The sequence below is a fragment of the Puntigrus tetrazona genome, chromosome 5, assembly GCF_018831695.1.
Source record: "Puntigrus tetrazona isolate hp1 chromosome 5, ASM1883169v1, whole genome shotgun sequence".
Lineage (NCBI taxonomy): Eukaryota > Metazoa > Chordata > Actinopteri > Cypriniformes > Cyprinidae > Puntigrus > Puntigrus tetrazona.
In genome coordinates, this window is record NC_056703.1 from 31,942,738 (window position 1) to 31,962,528 (window position 19,791).

Consider the following 19,791-nt stretch of genomic DNA (forward strand, 5'->3'; position numbering starts at 1 on the left):
ACCTCGTACAAACTTTCAAATATTATAATGCATTTTAACTTTGGTTACAATTATTTCTGAAAAGAATGCATTACAATGTATATTATGAATACCTATATAATGCATCGCGTGTAAAGGCTTTAAGTGTTACCAAACACTTAATTAATGATACGGAAAAACGGCACAAAATGAATAAAAAAATATATATTAAAAAGTTTTACAGTATTTATGATGAATTAAATAAGTGGCACAAACTTTTTAGTATTACAGTAATGAGTATTTATGCGTAAAATTAGCTTTAATCTTCACTGTCTTTCAAAATAGCTTGCCTTCTTCGTGCTAAATTTTATTTCCTACTTATTTCTTCAAATCTTGGGATGAAATACGACTGTGGAAATATTAACTTGTTAATTAAAAAAAAAAAAAAAAAAAAAAAGTCTTAAAATACCACCATAAATGTCAGAAGCCACAAATGGAGCGGCAGAAACAATATCCAAGTGTTTGAGCACCGCTGAACGTCATAACACGAGACTGAAAGAGAGTAAAGTCTCGGGAAAACATAAGCAGGGGCGACTGGAGAGACAGGAAGACAAAAAGAGGAAAACACAATACTAAAACAACGCATTTCCTGAATCATCGCTTGTCTATGTACAAGGGTTTGTTCATAGTCGGGAGTGTTTCTGTTCTAATCTCTTTTTCCAGACCAACACAAATATATTGAAATGTTTCGGAGGGTCCTGTAACAGTGCAGTGAACCGGGCTCCATTTCCAAACAGAAGGCATGCAGTCACTGCCGTCTAAATAAAACTCTATGCGTGACACACGAACACAGACTTCGGGGCTCAAATAAGGGTTTGTGTCCAAGCGTGTCCCTTCATAAAGTCATCGCAGTAACAGCAGCCAGAAGAAGTCAGAGCGCAATACTTGTCACATAAAAGAAACACGTTAGTGGTTTTGATTTGATTCACTCGCATCCAAAGCTCTTTAGGAAAAAGCAGCATCGACTTAAGAGACTGAACTTGACCGGATGAAATATTTGTTAGTTGTATGCAAAAAAAACAACAAAAAAAAAAGCGAACGATATCCTTATTCATCCCCCCCCTCTGTTGAACTAGTGGGTTTCTGTTGTACTTTTTTGTACAGAGTCTCTGCTCGGATCAGGTCTTCGTGTTAGGCCTCGGAGCCCAGAGATGTTCTGGTGGGGCTGGGCGGCAGACGGGCCGCGGCGCTGTGCTCCGTCCGGAAACTATATTCATACTGACACAGACAGAGACAGAGACAGAGAGAGAGAGAGAGAGAGAGAGAGAGAGAGAGAGAGAGAGTCAAGCACACACTGACCTCTAGTGGATCGGTCAAAAACAGCTCAAGTGCACTGAACTCATGCATGAACGCATGTACATTAAATGCACGGAATGTAGTTAACGTCAAAAATATACAAAATAAAAATTTTACGAATATATATAACGATAAATTAGGCAAAATGCAATATTTGTTCTGATGTTATTTTAGTGTGACTACACTAAATCATAGTTTTTTGCTATTATAATTTTAATGAATTTTAAACATAGTATAAACATTGGCAACTAGCTTAAAATTAATTACATTTTTATATATTTTCTTTTACTTAACATTTCAAATAGCAAGAAAACATGTAATGCATTTATTATTATTTTAGTTAGCCATAATAGCCCTGATGTGTTTACTGAGCAACATGAGAATACAAAAACACATAAAAAGGCACATAATATTGAGGAGATGCGATGTGAAATTCAACTAGGTTTATATGAATACCTATTAATGTATATAAAATATTTACTACATCATAAAATTCCTTTAAATAGCCTTTATAATCAATAACTATTATTGAAAGGAATGCACTGCCTCTTTGTTCATTTAAAGGTTAAAACATCAGTCTCAATAAATAATTAAACAGTATTGATAATAATAATTCCTTCAAAAAAAATATAGTGCATAAGGGTGAGTTCACACTAAAACCGCAAACCATACTGCGCTATTCTTTAAAAGCGTTCGCTTATAATTATATTATAGTTATGTTTTATGCGCGAGCAGGCCTTTATCCTTAATATACTTATAATACAGCACAATAATAACTAACTGTGTATAACAAGAAAATGAATACTGATATTCTAACTGATGTGCATGTAAGGGATGTTTCAGATGAGTTTTAGAGCAATCCTTTTTATAAAGTAATGACGTTAAAAAGCAAACAAACTAGAACTCGTCATGGCTGAAACTAAACCGATCCTCACCTCCTTCTCAATTTCTGCAAGTGATTTGATTCTGATGCCCATTAGATCCACCTGCTGCAGCTGAAACACAGAGACACACCATCAGACCAACATCAACACTAGCTCCTCCCCAGGGTCCACAGCAGGGCTCATGCTAGAGTTAAGGGCCTAAAATGCATTACTCTTTCAAAATCTACAACATGGTTTACTGTTTGAGGCCTACAGAGTGTTTAAGAGTTCACATGATTGGTCGAAAACTCACATCACTGGAGGCGCATGCAAACTTCTCCGAAATCATGAAAGGCACTCCATCCATAGCTGAAAAGTCAAAAAGTCAGCGTTAATATATCATTGTATGCTAATTAACTCTGACCGTGTGTGGCATGTGTTAATATATCATTGGCTGATGACATCTACGAAACAAAATGACCGCAAACGACCTCTTTATTTGTAAGTGGCTTTGGATTAAAGCATCTGCTAAATGAATAAATGTAAATAAAAGTACACCGAGACATTTTTTCCCATGAATGTGTGACAAACGAGAAGCGTGCGGTAAGAACCGAGAGCTCCGAACAGAAGGAGAGAGCTTGTGAGTCATCACTGAACACCATCTGGAAGAGTTAAACAGATTCCTCCTCCAGAAGGGTTCGTTATTACATCCCTAACGACTCCACACATCACTGGAGTGCTGATGGGATTTCAGACAGCATTATTACATGCAATATATCTGAGATATGCATATATATATAAATAAATAAATAAATAAATATATATATAAATATATACGTAAAATAAATTAAATTAAAAAAATATATATATAAAATACATAAATATATGTGTGTAAAATAAATATAATGTTAAATAAATAAATTGTCAGTGCCTTTGTTTTGTCTTAAGATGCACAGCAGTACTGCTTTTGTCAGTAAGGCATGTTTATAAAAAAATTACTTAAATGTCCTAATTGAACTAAAGACTAATCCAAACTTTTGAACAGCAGTGATATAATTGATGCAGATAATATCAGGGCATTTTTTTTAACTAAAAAAATCCATTTTAGAATAAAATAATCTTTTTTGTTCGTAAAATCATGCAAAAGTCTAGATCTACAACTGGTGGTTTTATGTTACAGTTGTCTCTACTTAAATGTTGATGTGATAATGAAGGACGGTTTTGGTACCAGAGATGGCATAGAGGTTGGAGTTCTGATGTTCAAAGTCTGGTCTAGTTGTGCTTTTTCTGAAACATGCCGGCAGGGTCATGGATATGTGCCTGCGAAGAAACAAAAAGAAAACAATTACCACTTAATTGAAAAAATATTCAACATCTCTTCTCTTTCACAGGCCGCTGTATATTGTGATATTTCAGTCTCAAAGACTGACATCTAAAACCTAATAAACTGTTCGCCTGATGATGCTCCTTTAAATACAGAATATTTCGTTTTTTAAGCTTTATTTTTAGCAGTTGGGACTTTAAAGAAATTCAAAAATAGTTTTGATATTTTAAGTGGCGGTTCTTTAAATAGCACACCAAACAATGTGCTTTGTTTAGCTGTTAGAAAGCTTGCAAAGTAAAAAGCGCTCCGAGAAACGTCACGAGTGTTGTTTTATAATGGCATGACAAGTTAAAAATATCAAGTGATTAAAAAAACATTTTCATTTCACATAGTTGTTTTTTTAACCAGCATTTTAAAGTATTTTTATATGTATTTTTCATAAATATTGAATTTTTAGGTTTTAGTCATTTTGTTATTACTTTTTTTTTATTTCAAATTACGCTACATGTAAGTTTGCAATTTTAAAATGTTTATTTAAATTAAAATGATAAAACTTATTTTCAGTTAATTGCCAAGGAAATGGTTTCTTTTCAGTTTAGTTTTCATCACAGTTCTATACATCTTATTTTTTTAATTATCTGAATCAATGATAAAAAAAAAATAGATTGATTGCAAAGAATTATAAAAACTTATTTTTACTAGGTTTACTTAACACCGACAACAACAACCAGAATATATTCTATGCAAATTCCTCTTAAGAAACATGTCCAATCAGGGTTGGTTCAACCTGAAAGCAATTAATAACAGAGCTTCAACGAACCGCTATAGAATTCAGGGAACCAATCTAAACGAACTACTTGGAAATGTAGTTCTGCATATCCTCACAAACCTTTAGCATTAGAAAAGCGGTTTTGCGATTAAACAACCGCTGCTAGCACACACTCAAAGCTGGACATTTCCACAGATCCACGCACTGCCGTCGGTTTTATGGGAAAACCCCACCGTTAAACGCACTCGTAACATGACTAAGTCACCGCACACACGACACATGCTCTACCTAGTTGTGTTTTCAGTCTATTCTGCTGGCAGCTGCAAGGGAAACTCCACACATCATGATGAACAAAACAACTGTATGTGTTTAATAGACAGTGGTCATCATGAGCTGCTGATATTCTCCCTTTGACAGCTGTCTGGGATAGTGGTCACATAGCATTAAATGTTTCCTGCTCAAAAGTTTGCGGTTCCATAAAATTTGTAATGTTTTGGTCTCTTCTGCTTCATTTCTGCAATCAAAAATACACTACTATTGTCATATATTCTATTCGAAATATTTTCTATTTAAATAGATTTAAAAAAAATGTAAAGTCTACAGTGTCACATGATCCTTCCGATTATTAGCAATTTTTTCAGGTTTTTTTTTTTTTAAACAAAGTCATTTATTGTCATTCTTCAAAATCTAACACATCCTTGCTGAATAAAAGTGAGACACCGCAAAACTGCATACCTCATGTACTTCTAAGTGTTCACCACAGGAACGACAAGTTCGCTTATGGACTAAATTTAGTTTTACAGGATCTTTTCAGTATTACATTTCGATATCTAAATAACAGCTGTTATGACCGGCTAACACGGTGTAGTTCACACTGTCAAATAGCCAAGTGCTTAATCTTTTTCGACTTCTTGTATATTTTTTTTGCCCCCACAAAAAAAGAAAGATCCTGTTTTGTGATACCACACTTGAATTGTTGTGCAATGCTGTGAGAAAGAGTCCAGACGTGTCTCGGGGCACAGATGAGACGGCCACTCCCTCATTGAGATGCAGTTCTGCTTATGTGACTTCACTGCAGTTGCATCCTGTTATATATAATAAGATCACGAACGGACAGTATCAAGAGAGCGGACGGACGAAGAGGAAACCGTGAGAGGGAAACAGCTGGAACAAACACTTCCCATTTGTGTCGGAGAAATGCCTGGGGTGTACAAAACCCTGAGACACAAACAAGCCCATAAACATCAAGTACGGGAGAAAACATACACATTTGTGTAGCATGCGAAAACACTGTAAACAGTTTCATTAGTCCAGTTACATCATGGAGAACAGGATGTTTTTGCTCATTTGATTATTTTAACATGATTATTTAGGGCTGCATTAAATCAATCTAAAGACATTAAAGACATTTATAATGTTGCAAAATAGTCCATAAATGCTAAACATTCTACTCCTTAAAGAACCGTAAAAATATTTAGCAGCAAAAATATAAGATAATAATAATAATAATAATAATAATAATAATATAGATAATTAAAAACCAAATGTTAGAATGATTAAGGATCATGTGAAAATTCAGCTTAAATCACAAAAATAAATTACACTAAATATATTCAAATAGAAAAAGTTATTTTGAATTGTAATAATATTTTACAATATTAGTGTTTTACTGGATTTTCTTAAAATGCAGCCTTGGCGAGAAAAGAAAAGAAAAAACTCCCAACCACAAACTTTTAAATCATAATTATGGCAACCATGAGCTTATTATAACCCGACTTGCTGGAATGCAGTTTTATATTGATTGTGTGAGAAGTGTAAGTTGCAAGGTCATGTTGACTTATGATTCAACTAGTGAATTTAACATTTTTCCTGTAAGTATGACTACAAGTGCTGCCGTGAACTTCATGGGGATTCCTAAAGGACCACAACTCCACAGTTTATTCCATTCCAGAATAAGGAGAGCTATGCTGAACCTGCCGATTAAAGGGGTAGTGAAACCAAAAATGAAATGAACCGCAAGGCATTGATGTATATGACTTTCTTCTATCAGATGAATCAAATTCTTATTCTTATACACACACACACACAGTTCGGTGTTCCATGTCAAAATTTGACTAGCCTGGTGGCCAATGTTCAATGATTGCACGTTTTAATTAGTTTAATTAGCTAATAGCACTAATAGCACAGTTTTGCCTAAAATATTGCAATGCACACAAAACTGTGGATGTCACAGAGTTTGAAAGAGGACAAATTGTTGGTGCACGTCAAGTCTCCCGTTTTCACCAAAACTGTCTTTCGGGAGGTCCACAGGGTCAAAATAGAGTCAGGAAACGTTTTCCTCCACCAGCATCACGTAGTGACCTGGACACTATTTTGCGAGAAGAATGGCTCAAAATCCCTCTGGCCACCGTGCAGGACTTGTATCTGACATTCCCAAGATGAACTGATGCTGTATTGGCCGCAAAAGGAGGCCCTACACCATACTAATCAATTATTGTGGTCTAAAACCAAGTGTTTCCATTTCCTTATCCAACCCCTGTATGTGTGTGTGTATATTTTATATATTTTTAATCCATATTTAAAATTTTATTTGACTGTTGAACAAGAACACCAACCCATGCCAATTATAAAGCTTGAAAGAACAAGAATAATTTTTTACCCGAATATACACCTAGAATGCCTTGAAGGAGAGTAAAACCTGGGCTAATTTTCATTTTTAGTTGAACTAACCCTTTAACAAAGTGTTTTAGTCTTCAATGTTCCTCTTCCTTCTCTCAGTATGCCTCACACGCTCTTTCTTTCTATTCTGCAGCTGTTGGCACAAATGCGGTTCACACTTCCTTAAACATCACAAACACATACTTGGGCAAGACTGGCGCTGGAGTGGAGTTGTTGGTGACAGTCTGGATGTTATTGGTGTTGTTGGTGGTGGAGTTGTTTTGTACAGGGGAAGAGTCCTGGGCCCGCGGCACCTTTCCCATACGGTACCAGATCCCCATATTGTTCAACTCTCTGTAAGGAAATGCAGAATTAAAATCATTCCACAAAACTAGAACCACACCATCCCAGAGACAATCAATAAAAATCAAAATCAAGTCAGCGAGAGCAGATCTCAAAATACAGCCAGAGATCCACATATACCGCAGACTGAAAAAGACACGAAACAATGGTGTCTTAATACACTTTGGCCTCATGACAATATATTAAAGATGTTGAGTATTGCTTAGAGATGTTTTAAAACGGTTGGAAACTGTTAAAACTGGGATTTTAGTTATTTCTCACCCAAATGAAACATGAGGTACAAATGTATTTTTCTAAAGTAAAACACCATAAAATAGCTATTATTAAAATATACAAATATTAATATCATAAATAATGTTTCTATGGATATCTACTTAACATTATTATTATTCAAATATATTAACAGTTTGAAATCTAATGAGCTTCTAATGCCGTAAGTTATATAAAAAAACTAAAGTTATATTAGAAATGTTTATGTGCCAGAAGCAAAAAAAACTTCACCGATTAAATATAAAGCTGTTAGGTAACACTGACGTTCCTAATATTGTTTACTTTTATACTGTTAATAAAAATCATCCTAAATAACGCTTAACACTTGAAATATTTATGTCAGTGCCCACCTACAGAGTACAATAAATTTTCTCACAGAATATGACCAAAATGCTCTTAAATGCTGGTAGGCCAGTCTTTTGTGTAGAGAGTTTGTGTGACGTGACTGACCCTATGAATGTATACTGTGGGGGAGCCTGTTTAGAGCGTCCTAAGATGCGGATATCGCAGATGGCAGCTTCAGTGGAGTCTCTCGGGATGAACTTAATACATAACCTCCTCTTCCTGAACGCCGGCTCCTCTGGAGAGAGAAAGAGAGGAATGGGGCACGTTGAAAAAAGTGAAAGGGGGATGGAGTTTACAACAGAAAGAGAAAAGAGAAAACGAGGTCAGCGCTGGAATTAAAAGGAGGATCATTTCACACTTTCGATTAATTATTTAACACAAGATAGAAACTGAACCCACAAGCTTTTAAACGGCGCATATCAAGCTGCATGCGTAAAAGAAAATTCATTAGCGGAGAACAAGCTCCTTTTAACTTCTTTTTAAAGGCTTTCAAAGATGGAGAATGCAGCTGTAAATGAACGAGAGCAGATACGAGCGGAGCTTACGTGTGTCCACGGTTTCCTGAATGGGAATGAATCCCACAGGCAGCGTGTCCTTGATGTCGATGAGCTTCATGTCTACAAGCACATTTCCTAAATGACTCTGTGGAGAGGCATAGGAAGCACATATAGGGTAATGTGAGCAGACATCATCTCTACTGGTGACCTAGTTTACGCGCTTTAGGAATTATAACTATAGGCATAATAACAATGAAAAACTAAAAATGTAATTTTGCCAAAGCAATTTCCAACCTCTGGCCGGCTCTTACAATAAAACAGGCTGTGTGTGACTTTCAAAAGAGCATAGTTTACACTGAGGAAGAACTGCATCAACCGTTTTCCTGTTTAACACTGGAAAGCAGCTTTGGCACAAGCTAGACTGTCACATATTATAGCTCAATGCACTAAATGTGTGTTGATGTGTAAAAACTGATAGTTACACATTCACTACGCATGTATCAGAATGCATGGATTTAACAAAAATGTTATTAATTACCAAGTGTACTTTCATCATTTCTTATTTCTTTTGAGTTTGTACTAAATTGCATTATATGGCTTGTAACATAATTGAGTGTGTGTGTGTGTGTATAATTTTTTCTGTATGACTTCATCGAGCCTAAACTTTACAATAAACCACGACTATTAAACCACTAAACATTTCAGCAAGAAAAAAAAAATAACTGTAAACATTGTTTTAGTTCTTTCTTAAGTTCTTTCCGCCTGAGGTTTGTCCTAGAAAGAAGAATGTGACTAAACACCACAGGGACGGCACAAGCGGAAACAGCTTTGTTTTCGGGAACAAAAAGAAATTGTATATAAAAAACAAATAGACGAGATCCTGTGACACTTTACAGAGAGCTCCTCTACTCCAGAAACATATTACATTATATAAACAATCCAACATGAACTTTATCTGGATCTTTTAAACATCCAATCCGTTTTTTTTGGCCTTCAAACTGAAGTAACTTAGTAATGCAGATAGTTGTTAGGTGCCTTACTGAATAAAATTAAATTAAGTAAAATTTTAAATCCTGAACTTTCTCAAAAAAAGCGCTATATAAATGTAATGGACTATTTATTATTATTAATAAAATAAAAACAAGCAAATATTAAAGGATGATTTGTAATTTAAATTAAGGATTTTACTAAGGATTTTAATTTTTAAATTAAGGAAATTACTAAGCATCAACATGCTGCATTAATGAATCAGCATCCAGAACTAGAAATATAAATTTGTAAAATGTAACCATGCTTCAAAGAAACCTCAATTTTCTGATAAAGAGCTGAAGAAATGACTCACGTTCTCTTTGGAGAAAGCCCTGGTGAAGCACAGATAGCGGGTCACCTTGGATTTGAACAAGCCATCTTTCCACAAGTCTGCATCAATCCCATCTGTGGTTTGTGCAACCTAAAACGAAGATTTGATTTTTATTAAGTATTATAAACGTTTTTTTCTCCCATTCGCTGAAGGTCACTTATTTGATCTTTTTTCTTAAGAACTTCTTAAGAAAAAAAACATAATTCACGCAATGCATCACAGGATTCTAAAATAGGCTGGTCATTTATAACAGACTTTAATTAGCTTCTCAAGGGCTTCAACAGATTAACCTCTCAGAACAGCTATTGAAACCTTTTTTGAGAAGTTATGCCTCTAAAAGCTGGTTGGCGGTAGTTGTACAGTGCAGTTCTCAGTCTGATGTCCATCTCAACAGCAGTCAACACGAATGATTGCTCAATTAACAGCTTGAGCTGCCCACACAATCAAGCCGTGGCATGGCAACTGGTTTCCCATGAGCCACTCAACTGAGCTGCTAGATTTGAAACCGGTGATATGGAAATGAAATGAGACAGCATTAAGTCTCAGGACTGGACAAGGAAATGAACTCATTTATATACACCGAATATGCTTTACGCAATGGACTGTGTCAAATGTTTACTGTGTTAAACAAGATAATAATGCTATTAATAATGCTATAAAAAAGTATGACATACAATACAATAAGAGAAATCTGCAATTAGCAATATTTCAGATTTAGCACTATTTCTAAGTGACTGAAATGTAGGGAAATTCGTGACCTTGAAGATTCATTGCGCTCATTCAATGTTCTTGGTTTCGCTGAAGCTAAAAAGCTCTTTAAAACCCTTAAATCATGCTGGAGAATGTGATCGTCAGGTTGTGTTCATGTCATTGAAGCAAGAGAGACATCATTTTACAATTGTTTCAATTCTGCTAAAAAACATTTTTTTTTAAATTCCGGTAATTATTGGTGTTTTCAAAGACTGTTATTATTACAATAATAATAATAATCCCAAATTGGATTTAAATGCATCATTAATTGATTTAAATTAATCATTATTAAAACAATTTTTCTTTTCAGGCATTTCACTGTAAACAGACAACACCACATTCACTTTAATCAATTAAAAGTCAACTTGGAAGGATATTTGATAACTGACAAATCAATGAAGTCAGCGAAGAGCTCAGACTTTAGAGGTTGTCCAAGGGTCAAACCTCAGACTTTTGTAGTTTGATACTGAACAGGCAGAAAGCAGCTCACTGTTAGAGCTGGAAACAACAGATTACTCTCCCCCTCTGATGCTTCGCGTGTAGACTACAGTGTTTCTGCGATCTGAGAAGACGTTTGGGGGTGGAATGGGTGCTATCAACAGACCCCGCTTTCACAAACTCTCACAATCCACACAGGAAGCATTGTTAAGCTCTGCGCTGGAGTGACGACAATGACTGGGACGGCCAAAGGAAACACAACAACCCCGCTGCCTCTTCAGCTGCCAAAGTACATCCAGATCATGTGTGCGTTTCTACCAAAAAACATGCAAATGCAATGGTGCAAAAACGTTTTAACGGCACAAAACGTCAGCTGTAAACAGAAGTCTGCTTTCTAGGGTGTGATGTGACGTTCGCGTCGGGCATCATTAATCAAGAAGCTATGCTGTGGCCTTTTCCCAAAAGCTTTTGGGAATACAGTCTTGAGGAGATCTTACAAAAGAGAATAGATGTTACGGCAGAGCACAACTCTGATACTTGGTCCCCTTGACGTTCTCGGTGGTATGATTACATAGATCTCGCTTGCAAGGCTGTGTGCATTTAAAAGTCAGGTGCTGGGAAAACAAGCGCCCCACACACGTATCGAGTTTCTCCGGTGAACGCCTTTGAACTGAGGCCACCGTGATCCGGGGTTTTCTGCAACTGAGATCAGCATGGTTTGTGAGCAGATCTACAGGCCTCTTTGTTGATACCAACTCTAAACCCCAGGCGGAGTACATCCTACATCGTTCTTGTATTACATATCAACAATTCCACAAGGTTTGCCATGTTAAAGCACTCAAATAAGTCCGTTTTACCCATCGGCGCAGACCAAGTGCCTCATAACATTGCTGAAATGAGAGTGTTTGAAATCCTACCGAGTTATTTATCTGGTCTGCATTTTAGTGTGGCTATACACTGAGCTATACAGTCAGTAAAATCAAAAATACAGTACAGGTGTGATATTACAATTAATATTACAATTTCCAAAAACTATTTATACTGTAATACATTAAAATACAACGCATTTCAATGCTGCAATGCTGAATTTTCCCCATCACTTCTCCTGAAATACAAATGAATACATATTACTGATCCCAAACATTTTCTCAGTTGGATATATTAGCATCTGCTAAATGTAAAATATTAACATTAGCATCATAGCAGCCCTGGAAAACCCATGTTTATGTATGACGAAAACGTCTTCTAGGTGGGCAGCTCGCTAGGTGTTTAAACGCTCTAAAACAGTATACTAGGGACTAACCCAAACCACAAAGGAAGTAGAAGAACTCCCTAACAGATGTCATTTCTTGACAAACCCTGTAGAGCAACGACGAGTATAACTTTCTAAAAGCACTCTACATGTATGAGTGTACCGTATCAGACATTTACCACATCATAGCCGGTGGGAGCTCTGTTCCTCGAGGCTACAACCCCTACGCCAGTGATCGGGTCCATGGGCATCTCCGGCAAGGCGTCTGAAAGGTCCCGCACTTCAGGCATCATAGAGGAATTCTGAGGAGACAGGAGTGTTAAAACATTTACACGCTAAACAACAAACCACTTGACAGAACATGTCGGATCTGTGTTTGTTTTGTCTACAAAAGCAGATGAATTTATCCTTTTGTTAGCTCCCGCCTACCTTGGTTACCGTCCACAACTCAGAACATCCCATAGGAATAAATTGGGGGATTTCCTTTTTTTTCCCAAGTAAAACGTATCAAAGTGCCAATTTATCTGTTATTGCACATCATAGCAATTGTTAAATTATACCTACAATTGAAAAAGAGACAGGTCTCATTTAAAAGCAATTACAAGTGAAAACATGACCATTTGTGAACCGTTTGCTATTGACATGCAAAGCTGATTTAAAGCTGTTATTATGAAATTAACTTTACACTTTGCGTTGGGAGAAATGTAGTTGTTTTCACTGATGTTTGTGACATAAATCGCAGCAAGAATTCAACATTTACTTCAAGATTTGGAAAAGGAAAATAATACAAATAATAAATGAACGATTTGAACCATACTACCAACAACATATTACTGCATTTTTCCATAAAATTGTTCAAAACCACCCAAACGCACAGATCATCTACATACGTAAAAAAAGCTTGTTTTAAAATTTAATCCAAAAATGTTATTTTCGTAAGGCTTCAACCTCACTGATTGTCTGCACTTTAAAAGATCGTCTTAGAGCATAAAATCATGCCAAACATAGCTTTTACTGTTTGTTAGCAATATAAAAGTGGTTTGAACAAGGTACAAAAGCTGCCGTTTTTCAAAATGTACCAATATGTACTTTGTGTGCGCTAATATCTAGCAACCTAAACGGGTAAACAAACTACTTTTAAAAAGACGCTACCCCAGTGAGAGCTTTTGTTCCTTTTTTCTGAGAACGCACTTACTGTAATATTCACATTTACACAAGCAGATACCCAAACACATCCCAGTGCGACAACACAGAGCGGAATAGAGCATGGCGGCACCACCGAAACACGAAGACAAAATGACAAATGAAACTAAGCCACTGTGTACAAGACATGTTTGAACAGAGAACAATGTTGCAGAGAATAAAAAAAAAAAGTCTAGTGGGAAAAGCACAAGAGGGTGGGGATGAAACACTGAGCCAGTCGAGCAAGACTTGATATAGCCTTTTTCTCATCTACTATTCTTCTAATCTAGCACACTGACTCCATCAAGGGAAGAAAATCCTAATTCAAGACCATTACAATTAGCTAGCTTCTGATAAAGAAGTCTGTTTATTTTCTTTAAGATAATAAAACACACTTCCTGATCGTCTGAAAGCACGTAATCAACAAGAACTTGCACGTTCCTCTAAAATGTAAACTGGGGGACTTGCATGCCTACCGCAGATCAACTGATTAAACAAGAGCTGAGGAAAAACTGTGTTTGATGAACACAAGAGACACATTCTGGAGGCGTTCTGGTAACGTCTCCATCATGCTGCGGTTGTTTTCATCGGGAGACACTTCACGAATCTACTGATTTGGAGTCAGGGTTTGTGTGAGCATCTGAGGAGCTGTGTAGTTGAATACAAATGAAACGCGGTCTTTGGATGGAGTTAAGCGCTTTGGAGGCGCCTTGGCAACCGGGCCTGCCCTCCGCGATCTCCCAGACAAGCCACAAAGAAGCTGTGTCAAATCGCTGGTGCGCATGGAAGCAGCTTGCAGCAAGGCAAACAGCAGACAGAGGCGAAGAAAGAGAGAGAGATCAAACTGAGAGCATGTGAGAACCCTGCCGGAGCCGAGAGAGGGCGTTAAAAAGAGGTGTGACACGATGATCCCTGGAGTCCACAGTGAGAAAGCCAAACAGGAACAGACCGCATTCGTGAACATAGAAAGAATGCAGTTCTTACAAAAAAGGAAATTTTACTGGAAATGTAATGCAGTCTGCAAATCATCCCAAATGACTGATAACACTGAGACCCTTTCCACTTATTATGTGTCCAATCTGGTCTGATTTCACTCAAATAAAGGCTGTTCTGAGCCAAAAAAAGAGAGAAATCTTTAACCAATTAAGACTGGGATATGCTATGTGGGCTACATGGTAATCGTTAAGTAGAATGGTTGCCAGATTAGGAAGATTAAGCATTGCAAAAAATGTTTCTTACTAAGATTATTTGTCTTGTTTCCAGACAAAATAAATATTGTTTCTTAACTCAAGAAGGTTTTCTAGTATTTCTAGACAAGTAAACAATATCTCATTTTCAAAGGTCAAAATTAAGCGTTTTCCCTTACAATAAACAAAATAATCAGCCAAAAGGGTAGGTAAAATAAACCTATTTCAAAATTGCTGACCCTATTGGCAGATTATGAAGCCAGTTTCAAATCGTTAATTCTCACTTTCTGACAACTTGTCTAGAAAAACTTTGATATTTTGTCTGGAAACAAGACAAAAAAAACCCTTAAGATTTCAGTGAGTAAACCACGGAGGAGAAACTGAGGTATCAATTTAAGTAAAAGGCTCTGTTTGCCAAATTTAAACTCTTGAAATCTGGCAACCGCAATCATAAAAGCTTGCGGAGGCTTGTTACCTACGCAAAATTAAAAACCAAAACCATATTAAAATGAAACAAATTTTCAACCAAGCAACATCATTTCAAACACAAGTTAGCAGAAATGTGGTTTGGATCTGAAAGAGCTTTGCAGAATCCATCAGCCAATGAGAAAGGTAAATGTTGAAAAGCTTCCAGAATCCATTTATTATTATTGAGCCAGTCGTTCATTCATAACTCATTGATATTCTAATATATGGAGCCTCTCTTTATGATGCATATGATTAATATAGCCAGCACTGCTGGTCACAGGGTGTTTGAATGAACATCAAGCCTAGTTAAATCAGCAAGGAGTTCCAGAATCAGCAGAATGAGTATGCTTTGCAAACGGTCAATTATCATCAGCTAAAGGACGTTAGCGTTAACTCTGTAAAACATATGCATGCACCGCAAACCGGAAGTTTGGAGCATCCTCCCTTTATGTACGCACAAAGCATAATGGGTAACGGTCTATAATTGGATTGATGGCTCTATTTGGATCCAAAAATCTTTGCGTAAATGACTCAGTCATCTATGATGTACATGCAATGTTGACATGCACCAAAATAATCCGTTTAAAATCGGATTGACGGTTTAATCAGATTGAACCAAGCCTTAATTCAAACACCTTAACTGATCCAATTACGCTCGATCCAAATTTCTACTGGACTGAAAGGAATGGTTTAGACCTCAAATAACCCACCAACAGGAAAAACTTGAGCACGGAAATGCTATATTTTCAGTCCTTTGATTGTCCTATTGAACGATGATCAAATGCTGCAAGATTAGCAATAACCCCCTCGATAAACAACGACGCAGGTGTAAACTGGTACGTCATCCAGCTACAAGTATGATGAACCTTCACGACCGAATGCAAACCAAAGCGATTATCGTAAAGAACAAATGCAACCTTCCTGGAACATGAGCAGGACAGGCTCTGAGATGCCCTTCGGACATTAGGGGCAGATCTGCTTTCATATCACTCATCTGCCAGGAGGACAGAGCAGCCTCAGATGGCACAGACGCTGGCACTGTCAACACACTGTCTGGAAGATATTTCAGGGCTCAACAATAAGGATGGCTTGGAGCCAGCGTGAGAGAAGTTTGGGCCAGTTTACATAAGCTTCACTCAGCCAATGAGAGCACTGTCTGCTGAATATATGCTGTCAATTCAGTTTGCAGATGTGCATATTTAAAGCCCTTTGATTTCCACAATGCGGAAAAGATGGATGGAATCGCAATTTACTCTATCATGTCGAAAGCGAAAGTCATTACATTTTGAATCTTGGATGAATACATGAAGAGAAGCGATGCAATCCCTGTTCTGCAGCACTTTGTTTAAAAAAATAAAATGTAGTACAATTTCAATATCCTTTCCACTATTTTAGATAATATATTATAATATTTCTGAAAACATAAAACATTTCACAGAGCCCTATTCTTGTAGAAAAATGTAACAAAAGTTCTTATAGTTGAATTCAAAGGAAAACATGCCCTGCACGCGGTAGTTTCCTTGCTTGTTCAAGTTTACTCCACCTTCTCTCTAAGAAAACGTGTTTGTTTGGACAGGTGGCTGAAGCAAACACCGCATGGGAAACTAATCAAATGCATTTAGAGTGGTTTTAACACTACGACAACAACTATAGAACATGTTAACTTCAGAGACGAAAATCAAAACAACTCAGATGTTACTCAATTTTAATTTTGCATAAATGAAGGCCATATTTATACACACACACACACACACACACAGAATTATGTAATAATACAAATATAAATAAGCTCTTGGCCCTACTATTGCTCCAAATATCTCACAAACAGCAGCAGCCATTTATTTGAACTAATGCTGAAGTATTTGATGATGAAATGACACAGTTTCAGCTCTTGCCTTATCAAATTCATTAGGCACGTTAGTGTGCATCTGATCTGAAAATCTAATTTCAACGTTTTCAAAGAGCAAAATCATAAGACAGCAATTATTTCTTATGCAGTTACTTCTGTTTACATACTCGCTTTTGGTGATTTGGATGAATTGAACAGTAGCTGCATAACAATTATACCAATTATATCTAAATCATGCACACATTAATCTGATAATAAAGGTCATAAATGTAATTACCGTACAGATTAGATATTGTACATGTAGACAAGCAATGCTCTGTATACTAAATAAATACGCATCTCATTAATAATACTCTCCATACTCTTAAAATGCATCCGCTTTTGTTTAATTTATGCGAGATACAAAACAAACAAGTGATATTGCATAAAGCAATTCTTTACAATAACATTAACTCTACATTGATGAAAAATTCACAACTCGTTAAACATTTTAACCACTCATCTTGACGTTGTTGTTATATATTAGGACCGTGATTATTAATAAATCATATTCGCATTATAGTGCGTTTTATCATCTGGACGAAGACCAATTTTAGCCGTTAGCATTATCCGGCAGGTTGCTAGGAGACTCCATAGAAATTGTGTACTTAGCCTAGACGAGCTAACGAGCTAACTAAAGTCTCCTCAATATTCCTTATTCTTCTCGAAATTTGTGCAAAAAGCATTTCAACCATTCAACGCCATAATGACTTAACTGTAAAATGCACAGCGTCCTTCCTTTTCGGACAAAAGCAGCTTTTCATGACCCGCGGCACACAGCGGTAGCAGCAGGCCGCAGAAGCCTCGGCAGCGCGTCAGAGCGGGGCGGGGCGGAGCGGGAGGGAATGCGGCGGGGGGAGCGCGAAAGCTCGGGCTGCGAGAGGAGCAGCGGCAGGCGAAAGCGGCAGCGAAGCTAACAGCTCTAATGCTAATCGACGTCTCTCTTACCCCAACAAATACACTTCGCGCAGATAGACTGACAGACGCTGCGGTTTGAAAAGATAAACGCCGCTGGATCCTCTTCTGACTGTCGTTACACCTCAACACCGGACCGTTGACATTCCCGTTAATTACTTAATCCATTTTAAACGACGCATTTCTCCTTAATTTGCCAGAGTGTTTTAGGGGTCCTCAGTAGCTGCCATTACTAACCAGTCACTGAAACTGAGAAGGAGGTAGGGGTAGCTCTGTCTGCGTGCGCGCGCGTGCGTGTGTGTGTGCGCGTGTTCTGTGGTTTTGTTTCTGATGTAGTTGATTGCCATTCAATATCTGTCTCACATTCGTAATAAAAGCCCAGTGCTATTGCTGTAATGCAAAACAGTCCAGGTTAGTTTAAACAATGAGCATTCTAGATTTAGAAGGTAAGCTCAAGCTAAGCATTAGTTCAAATTAATAATTGATTTAATAATAATAAAAAAATACTATATATATATATATATATATATGGGAGCTTTAAAAAGGCTTGGGAAAAAAATAAAACAACTTAGTAACAGACAAGCGACTGCAATAAAAATGCATAATATATTTTCTTAACTTATATATAAATTAGTGCACCTCTATAAAGTTTTTATATGTCATTTTCACGTGATATCAATTCATGCATTAAACTATTGTGCATAAAAGGTGTAGTTTCAGTATGCACGTGACACCGAATGTATGTTGTTGTTTTTTAAAAAAAAACTCAAAAGGTGCACATTCTGTATAACAATATTAGAAATGATTTTCTCATACCAGATCAGAGTATTAAAGCTTTTAGATAACGATAAGCACAACCTGATCGCACAGAGTAAAACCCTTAATAGAGTGTATACAGGTATGTTTGAGAGGGATTGTGGGTCTCATTGACACCGAGCGCATTTTTTTCCCCAAAGAGGACAAACAGTGAAAGCTCTTGATGCCCCAGATCTCATAGAGAACTAATGAGATTAGTGTAGTTAAGCCCACAGTTCATTCTTAAGAAAGATTACCAGGTAAACAGAGCCCAAAGCTTCACTAGCAGTACATCTCTTTAAATTTAATGTGAAAACTGAGAACGCATCGGCCCATGCTGGATATTTGTTAGCTGAATACATGAATGCCTTGTCAGCACAGGCCGCCGATCCACAAGCCTTGCGAACGTTGCCATCTGGAGTGCCATGCAGACTTGATAATCTCACTTTAATTACATTAGCGGTGCCATCAGATAGGGAGAGAGTGGAGGACTCCCCACATTATAAACTGCATAGCAGATGTGTGTCGTGCGTGCTGATGGATGATGTTTGATGAATCAAGAGATCAAAGTTATATATTCAGATGACGAGAAGAGCATCCGTAAATTAGGCCTTCATTAGGGCATCTATGGCGTTAAAGCTGTTTTAATTCATTTAATTGTATTGATATTCATTTGTTTGCTAATTAAATTGCAAATGAGATTTCAGAACTTATAATAATAATAATAATAATAATAATTCAATTTTATTTCAAATTTTATTTTATATTTTATCATAGCACAGTTCAAATTTTGGTCATTTTTCCTTTTAGGTTTTTTTAAATTTATTTTAACATAACTTTGATGAATGACAAAGTTTTCTGTCCCGGTCCAGTGGTATTTCAGTATTATGAATAAAATATAACATATTTAGTCATTTGAATTATTCATCATTTTTATATTTTCCGTTTTCATTTAAATCTTAGTTTACATTTTTAGAATTTAGTTTTTGTCCTTGTTTTTTATTTTTTTATTTTGTCATTTATATTATATTTTAAATGTTGTACTTTTGTAATTTTATTAGTTTTATTTTTTTGTTATTTTTTACATTTATTTTAGTTTTTGTCATTTAAACAAATATTTACATTTGACATTCCAGACTCTATATTTTTAACT

General features: G+C 36.5%; 1 protein-coding gene across 3 annotated transcripts; it reads right to left on the minus strand.

The window, feature by feature from the left end:
- Positions 1-1,117: 1,117 nt before the first annotated feature.
- On the minus strand, positions 1,118-18,111 carry mvb12ba (multivesicular body subunit 12Ba). 3 transcript variants are annotated; one of them, XM_043239754.1, is made up of 10 exons: positions 17,645-18,111; positions 12,383-12,505; positions 9,746-9,853; positions 8,452-8,548; positions 8,012-8,141; positions 7,133-7,282; positions 3,406-3,497; positions 2,491-2,546; positions 2,250-2,309; positions 1,118-1,236 (listed from the first exon to the last, which is right to left on the minus strand). In XM_043239754.1, exons 1-10 carry the CDS (start codon positions 17,690-17,692, stop codon positions 1,150-1,152), a joined length of 951 nt encoding a protein of 316 aa, XP_043095689.1. In that variant the 5' UTR covers positions 17,693-18,111; the 3' UTR covers positions 1,118-1,149. The 3 variants fall into 3 exon arrangements, with proteins under 3 accessions (XP_043095689.1, XP_043095690.1, XP_043095691.1); XM_043239755.1 differs by having other exon boundaries at positions 17,877-18,109; XM_043239756.1 differs by lacking the exon at positions 17,645-18,111 and adding an exon at positions 13,399-13,423.
- Positions 18,112-19,791: the final 1,680 nt, after the last annotated feature.